Source organism: Morone saxatilis, unplaced genomic scaffold, assembly GCF_004916995.1.
Source record: "Morone saxatilis isolate NCDOM2014 unplaced genomic scaffold, NCSU_SB_2.0 Contig15, whole genome shotgun sequence".
Classification (NCBI taxonomy): Eukaryota; Metazoa; Chordata; class Actinopteri; family Moronidae; genus Morone; species Morone saxatilis.
In genome coordinates this window covers 17615457-17625271 of record NW_023339707.1, presented here as the reverse complement: position 1 = coordinate 17625271, position 9815 = coordinate 17615457, and the positions used below count along the sequence as shown (strand labels likewise).

At 38.5% G+C, this 9815-nt stretch overlaps 2 protein-coding genes across 2 annotated transcripts in view; one reads left to right on the top strand and one right to left on the bottom strand.

Annotated features, from left to right (window-relative positions):
* Positions 1-1865: 1865 nt before the first annotated feature.
* Positions 1866-6268, top strand: LOC118324698 (caspase recruitment domain-containing protein 19-like). Its single transcript, XM_035657148.1, has 5 exons — positions 1866-2009; positions 2183-2339; positions 2875-2943; positions 5034-5099; positions 5278-6268. The coding sequence occupies exons 1-5, from the start codon at positions 1926-1928 to the stop codon at positions 5382-5384; spliced, it is 483 nt and encodes a 160-aa protein (XP_035513041.1). The 5' UTR covers positions 1866-1925; the 3' UTR covers positions 5385-6268.
* Positions 6269-8145: 1877 nt separating this feature from the next.
* LOC118324766 (ninjurin-1-like) overlaps positions 8146-9815 on the bottom strand; it is an 8763-nt gene continuing 7093 nt past the window's right edge. Inside the window, exon 3 of the mRNA XM_035657226.1 lies at positions 8146-8292. Within this exon, the coding sequence (XP_035513119.1) occupies positions 8150-8292 (143 nt within the window). The 3' untranslated portion in view covers positions 8146-8149. The remainder of the gene's footprint in view (positions 8293-9815) is intronic.

The following is a 9815-nucleotide window of genomic DNA, read 5'->3' as shown; positions in this document are numbered from 1 at the left end:
TTATTATTATGATTATGATTATTATTATTATTATTATTATTATTATTATTGCCAGGTCTCTAATGGAAGAAGAGAATATAATAAAGTGATAAACGACACCTCTCACCTCTGGCTCAGTGTTTGCAAGAGAAAGCTTATACAGATCCTGCTAATCTGCCTGTCAGCTCAGTCTACCGTCGCTGATAATCATCATTTGCCCAGAGGTCAGTCATGTGGCCCCGGGATGCGCACGGCGGCGCAGCGTGCTGATGTAACGGGACAGCAGAGACCGTCACACCGGGGAGAACAGGAAGTTTCACCGGGGAGGTTGTCGGTCGGAAGGAGCAAGTCCCACGCACGTCGTTTGTTTGTCAGTATGACAGGTTTGTGAATCAAGGGTAAGATGTTTTGTTTTGATTAAGATGATTTACACTAGGCTAATCCCTGCGCCCGGACCTCTAGGATACACAGGATCGCTGACCGCCCACTGTGCTGTGAGGCTGCACCACTTGTTGCACAAACGTTTTAAGTTTAGTCGTTGCTATGGCAATATGTTATTATTAAATAATACATTGAATTTGGCTTCATGTGAAGAAGTATTAGTTCCTTAACAACACTTGAAAGAGGCTGAATATTCTGTCCAAATATCCAGTCTATAAATAACAGACGAGTTGTGTGATAGACGGGGCTATTTACATTCTGTAAATAAATTAAATTATGGACTGCCATTTTCGTTAGAATATCCAGATCTTTATTTAATATATATATGCATGATTGTCAGTCACATTCAAATCTTATTTTTAACTTTTTCAGAAAGAACTTGCATAAATCTGACATTGGTTTCATTTAATCTTGTTTATAGCAGGATATTCTGACTCATTTGTTTAAGGATGTATTGAAAAAAGACAAACTGAACTTGCACACTGGAAAAACTATACAGATTAGAGAAGTGTAGCACAAGACAAATTATTACCTCACTTATTTATTGTCTACTACATTTTGTTTAGTTGCCTATTTGCTGCATGTCTGCTGGATGAGCTGTAAGTACAAATTTACTTGTGTAATGTGGTACAAGAAATCTTTCAGAAATCCTAATGACGGATATCAAACACATAACTGCACAGGCAAAGATCATCAATGGCCACGAGTTAACCCTCACCAAGACTTACTAAGTGACACGAATATCAGCCACTCTGACTTCTTGTCATAACGTCCCCGGTTTTTCTCTCTGCTCACAGTGAGATCCCCATCTTCCTCCATTAAAGTGAGCTGGGAAGGACATCAACAGTGAGTTGGCAGGAGAAATGTAGGGTTTGGTGGCGCTAACAGGCATAATAAAACCAGGGACTGTATCTTTTAAAAGCTTCTGTAGTATACAGTCACAAATGGCCATCAAGGTGAGCCAGCACCTTTAAGAATGTGACCTTCACCAAACTGGCATTCACTGCATCTTTCTGTTATTAATGCACACCCTAACTCATCATATCATCATAATTACCAGATTTTTAGTATTATCATTAATCAAAGAAAGTGTTGCCAACCATTTTGCAACAAGTGTATTCATCTTTCTAAACTGGAGAATAAACCTCTTAGTCCTTTATTTTCAGAACAGGACTGATGCCAGGACCAGCTTACTGAGAAACTACTTAAGACTAGACATAAAATCTGCAGGCCTTCAATTAGAGCTTTGTAGCTTGCTCCAATTGTACAGGGTCATAACCTGTTTCTGACCTGACCTTCACACTATGGCACGTACAACTTTCAGATCACGGATGTGTGAATGAATATTCACTTACTTTATGAATATTAAAATTAAGAATGAAAGCGTGTACGAAGTGTGGGGCTCATTTTATTTAACACTGTCTCTTCCTCACCCTTGACTAGACATTGACGATCACCATGAGCTGCTCCAGAGGGACGCACAGTTCCTGTGCTCAGATCAGAGGATGGACACTGAACTGGTGGACAGACTGGTGCTGCAGCTGAACAGGATCTACCCCCAGATACTCAGTGACAAGGAAGCCCACAGGGTCACTACAGATAATATATGACACTGTTCCAACAATAAAACACATCCTGTTTTGACAGTCATCTTGTCCTTACACTTGAAACTGCTAAACTGAAATTGGAGTTGGAACAGAGGCACAGTGTGCAGGTATATAGGTACGTGCAGTGATTGAATTCAGCATGTGTATCCCTGCAGTTTAGGAACCTGAGCGTGCCCACCAAGGTGCGGTTAGCTGAGCTGCTGAAGCACCTGCATGCGAAGGGGGAGGAGGCCTGTCATGAATTCTACAGAGGACTTCACATCCTCGCCGAGGACATCTACTCTAGCCTGCCCACCAGAGTCATACAAAGAGGTAAAAGCAGGGCTTGAGCAGGGCTTCTCAGACATTTTAGTGGAATATTGCTACACTTCAGTGAGATGAGAATCCTCTCTCCACAAACCTGTGGTCCTGCATCTGAATATATTTTTGAGATGTAATTTCTTGCAGTAGTTTAGTGTAGAGATAAAATTAAAGGTTTTATATATAACACACTACATTTAACGCTAAAAAATAAGCCCTGGTAAATAAAATGTGAGTGACATTAGTACCCAGAAAATGGCAAAATGTGTGTTAAACTATTACTTACTATTTTCTACTTTCATTTTCTGTTACTTACTGTTATGCAATATATTTTAAGTGACATGGTAAGGCAGATCTCAACCTCCCCAGTGTCCCATCATGGTGAATCCCCTGCTGTGTAATTGCCCAGTCTGACCTTATGCAGCCTTATCCTATTAAGATACAGAGAAAAGCCAGGCATGCAGGTCAAGTAGTGGATGTGACATTACACAGACTGTTATTTATAGTGTTGGGGTTACCCATCAACCATTTTTACTCTCTGTTCTAGAGGTGGCAGATCCAAAAAGGACTTACAATATGGCAATCTACCCCGAGCGATATGTGCTAAATGATAGAGGTAAATCTACTCAACATCTCACACTACTGTTGAATACAGTAGAGATTAATACATGTTTCTCTTAATTTAAATTGCAAATATAGTCTAATATAAATATATATTATCTGAGTGTTTGGTGTAAAATAAAAGATCACACCAGTGGTTTTAGCCAAGTATGTGCAGTCCATGTATACTTTACATTACCGTAAACCACTATTCAAAGCAGACCATATGGTTTGGATTGATTCCAGGTTTTCCAGGCAGTTTTGTATTTTCAAACAATCATCTTGCAGAGATTTTAAATGTAATAGAGAGTAATGAACAGTAATCCATCACAGTAAGCAGTCAGTCAGCTTTAGTTTTTGTCAATTTTATATTATGACATTATATAGAGATGCAGTTGGAAGAAGGAATGAATAGGAAAACACTTCCTCTTTGGTGCATTCAGGAACACTTTAAAATCTGAAATGTGATCATTTAATGCTCAAATAATCATTTTTTATCCAAAAAACTACAAAATTCCCATTAATCGTTTTTCACTGATTGTTTTACTACAGACTTGAGTGACTTTGATTCCATGACAACAGAGCTCAAAACTGCATTAAAATAAGAAAGAGCAAGATTTGCTTTTATGATTTGGTGGAGGCTTTAATAATTAGATTAGATTAGATTCAACTTTATTGCCATTGTTGCAAGACAACTAAATGCAGTTCAGCATCTAACCAGAAGTACAAAAAGCAGCAAAGTGTAGACTAATGTGCATATGTAGAGGGATATAGAAAATAACATTATATATATATATATATATATATATGAATATACTAGCAGGATGAACAGCATTAACAGAATGAACAGAGTGAAGTAAACACACTAAGATATATATACAGCTATTAGGTTAAGATATTTACAGTATAAACAGATTAGCAGTAATTATATAGTGCAGATGTAGGTACAAGTAATTAACTTGGTTGACGTTATATACAGACAGCTAGATATGAATACACTATAGGTAGATATGTACAGTGTAGACAGAGGCAAGTCAATACACTATAGATATATACAGTAGGACAGTATAAATACTAATGACATATTCATTTTAAGGGAAAGTAACTCTTAACATACAGAAAATGTATTTGATATCTGTTCTGTCACTTTATTCTATTTATTTATTTTGTTGTTAATTATGTTCTTTTATGTTCTTTTTCAAAAGCCAGTATAACAAAGTGGGCATTGTGATGGATTAGCTGTTTAAAGAAGGTGCCCCTGCACATTGACTTTTAATCTTACACTGAACTGACACCGATGGCTGCCTGGAAAGTAGGACATCATTCTCACAACTAGTGGTAAACTTTGTGAAATGGTGGGCAGTAGTGTAATGTAACAATAAATTGTAGTTAATAGGCTAAAACACACCTTTAATCTGCAGAGGTTTAATTTGGCAACATGGCTACTAGGAATGTTTTTTTTTAAAATATGGTGGTCCTACAGTTTGTGTATGTGTGTCACTGTACCTCTGTACCCCTCACTGATCCTCCGATAAGCCCCTTAAGCCCAACTAAGCTTTGTTCTTCTTCAGCAAATGCAGTTGTCTGCTGAACCTTTTAACCCCTAGCATCAGAATGTGGGCCCCACACTCTGCACTGCTTCACCATTCATCATCCCATTGCATCCAGGGCTCTGGCTTTGTGGGTCAGTTAAGCTCATGTGTTAACCGTGGTTCAAACCAGCTTCCTCTGTCCTGCATTCCTTTGAACAGTCATGGGGCACATCCACTGGGTCAAAGGTGTGTCAGCCGGGAAATGGGTCATCTCTGATGTTGTGAAACACTCACTCCCAATTATAAGTCACACAAAGAAATTGCTTATTTAGACTGTGAATAACAAGACCAATGTCTTTTCACAGAGCAGCTTTGGACCCTTGACTCTTGCCATATGCTAGTGTACATTTCAATTTGTCTTAGTAACTTTAGTCCACATCATTTATTAGGAAGATACCGACTTACTATCCACATTTAGTATGTCCACTTGCTGATCAGATATACAGTAGTTCATAAGTTTTATTGGTCTAATGGTCATTGATGACAGCATTATTGTTCTTCTGTCTATCTGCAGGACCAATGTTCTTCCTGAGCTGTCTCAGTTTTGTAGTGGGTATTGCAATGCTCTACTATTACAGAGGTGAGTCATACAGAATTATGTAGAACTATTCAGACCTATTTGTTCTTTGGCATGTGAAATTTCAATGGATTAGAACCATTATTGTACAAAAACATGTAGCCTCACTAATTGTTTAATTTTATAACTCTGTGTTTAAATATTTCCTAAAACTCTTTGTTGCCACTCTTTCTGCCCACAGAGGGTGAGACATTGAGATGCACTGGTCCGTTTCTTCACTGCTCTGCTGCAAGACTTAGTAAAGATGTTTTAAATACCTATGCTGAGGTTGGAAGCCAGAAAAAATGAGGCAGTTAAGGTGCTTAAATGCTTAAGAACGAGCCATGTGAGAAGAACAAGCAATGAAATTTGCCACTTTGCTGTGCCAAACTCATAACGCTATAAACTCTTTTTTTCTAAAATGTAAACACTAATTGACTTGTTTTTTAATCCCTGAACATTGGCAAGTGTCACAAACTCTTTATATGAAGAAAAAAAATTCTACCATAATATTTGTATGTATGAGTCTTGCCTAGATTTATTGTGTATGCACAACAAAAGAATTCCAATCACATTTTCAGTGAAAAGTGAGAAACTAACTGATTAACTGCACACCCGCACAGGTGTTTTCTATCTGGCTGATTAGACCTCTGTTCAGGTTGAAGCTGGGTGGAGCTATGCTGGGAATTACATGATGTCACCAAACTCTATGAACCAATAAGAATGATACCTGCTGGTACAACAAGACCAAAAGAACAGTGAGGGAGATGCCAATCAAGTACCGGCTGTACACACCCACACTGTCCTTAGAAGAGGTCTAATTAGGACATAAGTGAAAACACTGGTGTGTCGGGACCAAATTGCTTGGCTTTAACTTTGACTAACAATGTTCAACCTTTGCTCAAATAAAGCACAAATCATTTTTACATCAGGTGGAGTTCTTATTTTTAATCTTGTATGACAAAGAATGGAAAAAAGATATACATAGAAATGTATGCAAATTAATCAGCATCAAATACTGTATATGGTATGATAGTTAAAAGGAGAATTCAGAGTAATGAGCAGTATGGTGATTAGCATTTCACATTTGTGTCTGGCACTGTTTTGTCTGCTGTGAACATGAAATGGAGAAATGATAAAAAATGTATCTCACTGACTGAACAGCATCAATAAATACACTAGAGGGCACTGCTCCCTCATTCAGTGCACCAAAGTGAAATACAAGGATGATGGAAAATGTTCTGGTGTGCTGTAACACTAACAAAACGAAGACAGCCCGCATTAATTAATAATGACAATAAAATTGATTCAATGAATAAAGTCAACCTAATTAAATGCTACATTGAACGCTTTTGACTTCTCGAGACAGACTTGGGTGCAGAGTGGAGGCATTTCATACTCACTTGAAGACCTTTCAAGTATTTCTTATAATAATGAATCAGTAGGAAAATGGCCACAGCAAAGATGGTACAGTGCAGCTCTGGAGGAGAGCTCAGGTGTCTGATCTCAGGAGATTTGCGTCACTGAGCTGCACTTTTCCGCCTCGGTCTTCTCTGCAAAGAGAGAGCAACAGATGAGAGAGGGGCGTCAGAGAGAAAGAGAGAGAGAGAGGAGGGACGGGGAGGTGTTAAAGGGGGTTGAAAGTGTCATCAGGATGATTGTCCAGTTTGAATACTGGCATCCACATTCCCATGAGAGAACTATTTATAATCTTGTTTCACACAAGCCAAGACTCCTCGTCGCTCATCAGCATCCTCTGATGTTAGACCCCCACAGAGCGTTTGTTACACTTCAGGCTTGAGACTGAGCCAGAAGTGTAGGAGCCATAGACATACATTATGTATATATATATCAGTCTACAGATCTGCCCAGAGTGGAGCTGTGTGTGTCATGAATCTGGCTCTCGGCTCGTCTGGCAGTTTCCACGGTTACCAATGATAGTTGTGGAGGAGGAAGAGGATCAGATTGTGATGTTGGTTTGTCATCTCAAAGGTGCTTTGTCACAATTGCGTTGAAGAAATTATAGATGCGAATATGAATATTCTTCAGGTGTTTAACAGATGAGATGAGGGAAAGCAGGCTCAAACTGCTTGTGTTAAACCACTCAAGTGTATAAATTGAGCATTTGCTTGGGCTCTAATTGGGGTTTCTGTGACACTGATGAAACACAGTCTAATTAAGGCTTCCATTTTAACAAGCAGTTCTGCTGGGGTCTGTGCTGTGTTGACTCTGACTCACCAGCTGCTGGTCCGGAGAACCACAGACACTCTCAAGTTTTGCTCATAGCACAGAGAGTCATGGCACAACCAAACATTGTTATAATTGAATGTTAGGCATGACGCCTGTGGTTGGGGACAGATGTATCGGTATGGTTAAAACTGTGGAGGTGAGTTGGAGCTTTGAGTTACATGAGACACACCCTGCCCTGCATACATTTGCTCAGCAGACCCATCAGATCTCCTGGTCCGAGCTGTCTGGAAAGGAACCATGACATCTTGCTCAAACGTCATCAATGCGATTAAAAATTGAAGCCTGTTCAGCAGTCAGCATTTGTGTGTGTGTAACTGTGGCTGTGCATTTGTTGTCTGGCCAGTGCCTGGGGTCACTCTCGGGCAGCAAAGGAGACAGACAGTATGAGGTCACATGTGCTTGACTACTGTTGTCTCCGCTTTCCTGTTTGTCCACCGGGAACAAATGTGTTGTTTACGTACCAGACCTCTTTGTCACTGCTGCTGTTTCTCTCTTGTTCGCTGTTTTCTGCAGTGCAGAACAATGATTTTCTGGTAACTGAACAGTGGTTGGATTTTGTTCTTGAGTTGTTTTCTGGAAACTTCTCTGAGAGCCTGGAGAGGTCAGTGTGTTTGTAGGTCAGGTAGGAGATTGTAGAGGTCATGTCAAGAGAGGAGAGGACCAAAAACATGCTGACTACATGGATATCTATAGGACCAAACTGCACAGTAAGGCAGGAGAGAAAATACCTGTTTGAAAAGAGAGAGGGAAGCAAAGAAAGAGGATGGACATAAAGAATGTATGTGATTAGCAAAAAGAGAAAGAATACCTGCGTGTGTTCTTGGTCAGTCGCTGCGGTTCGGCCTGTGGACTCCAAAAGCTGTGATGAAGACATTCACAACCACTATCACAAAAACCAGGCCTGTGGCCAAGTTTTCCATAAAGTTCAGCCTCCAATGCTTTTGCTCATCATTCAGGTTCCATCGAACTGTGGACAAAACCAGGAAATACAATTTAACAACACAAACACACACTCAATGAATGTCTAGTCAAACATCAGCAATCTACTTTATTCTGGGACCCAAGCCAAATCATTTTATACAGACTTACTGTCAACCAGAAGTCAATGTATACTTAATTCTGGATAATTCAGGGAGTTCACTTGTCTATGAGTGATCCAACAAAAATGCTGAGTATCAAATAATTAATTTTGACAAGGGCATATGAGGATGTGTAACTTAAATTCATAATGATGAATGAGTCTAATAATAAATAGAAAACATATTAGGATTTTTACCAAAAGAAAGTTGAAATTCTAAACATTTATACACAACTTTGTTTGATTTAAAGAGTTTCTGAATACATTTCTTCCATTTTAGTTTCTCTAATAATTAAATACATTTTATGAATAGATAACAAAACATTACAGTATCCATTAATGTGAGTAAAATATATCACAAAGTAAATGACAAAGTATATTTTACAGAATCTTCTTTAAATTATGAGCTATTAATACTAATGTTCTGTTTGGGCTCCTGAAGAGCCCGGGTTCTCTTACTTAGCTCAAAAAGAATATACTTAACATTGTTTTATCACCATGATACCTTATGACTTTCCTTATTCTATGAGAAATGTTTACAAACCTTATTTTGAATTGATGACATGTTACAGAAAATAATGTATAACTGTTTGGGGTCTGACAGATTCCAGCTATAAAACCTGGTTAATTACAGTGGATTCATCTTCTCTATATACCAGTGATTGGTGTTGACAGTAATGTTTATTCAGCAATATCCTCCCAAATCCCAAATATATCTGTTCGGATTTATGTAATTTGAGTTTTATAAGGAGTCTACACACTGTACATTTCTTTGTCTGAGAAAAGCATTTGTTTATGCACTAGCCCATTTTTCATTTCGACACATCAAATGTGCAAGCTCCGTTAGAAATGAAGGAACATTTCGATACTTTAAAATTTAAAGGAAAAATTATTCTTATAGTCAACAAATGTTCAATGTTCAAGTTAATGCTGATATGAGTACCATATAAGAATAATATAGATGTGTAGTGGTAGTATTAACGTATAAAATCAACAAGCTTTACCTCTGACATCCAAATACTTATTTCTGGGCATCGTTGTGGATACAGTCATTTAAGAAAGGCAAAGACAATGCAGAAATAAACAGGACAATACAGGGAACAGTGAACTGATCAAGGGAAGCTTGTATTTCCTATATAACACTGCTTCATTTCATTTGTGCTTTGTTACACAGGAAATTATGAAAAAACAAGTAATCCATGTTTTGGTAATGCCATAAATGTCATCTTCATCATCACAGGGACTGGTCTATGAATAATGTCAAAATTAAGGTGTGATCAGGGAAATGTGTGGGGGAAGTATACAGTAGTTCTGACTCTACAGGCACATGCTATGTGTATGTGTGCATATGTGACTGTGAGATTACCAAAGGTTAAATGGTGTAACGACCCCGCCTGTGTGTGTGTGTGTGT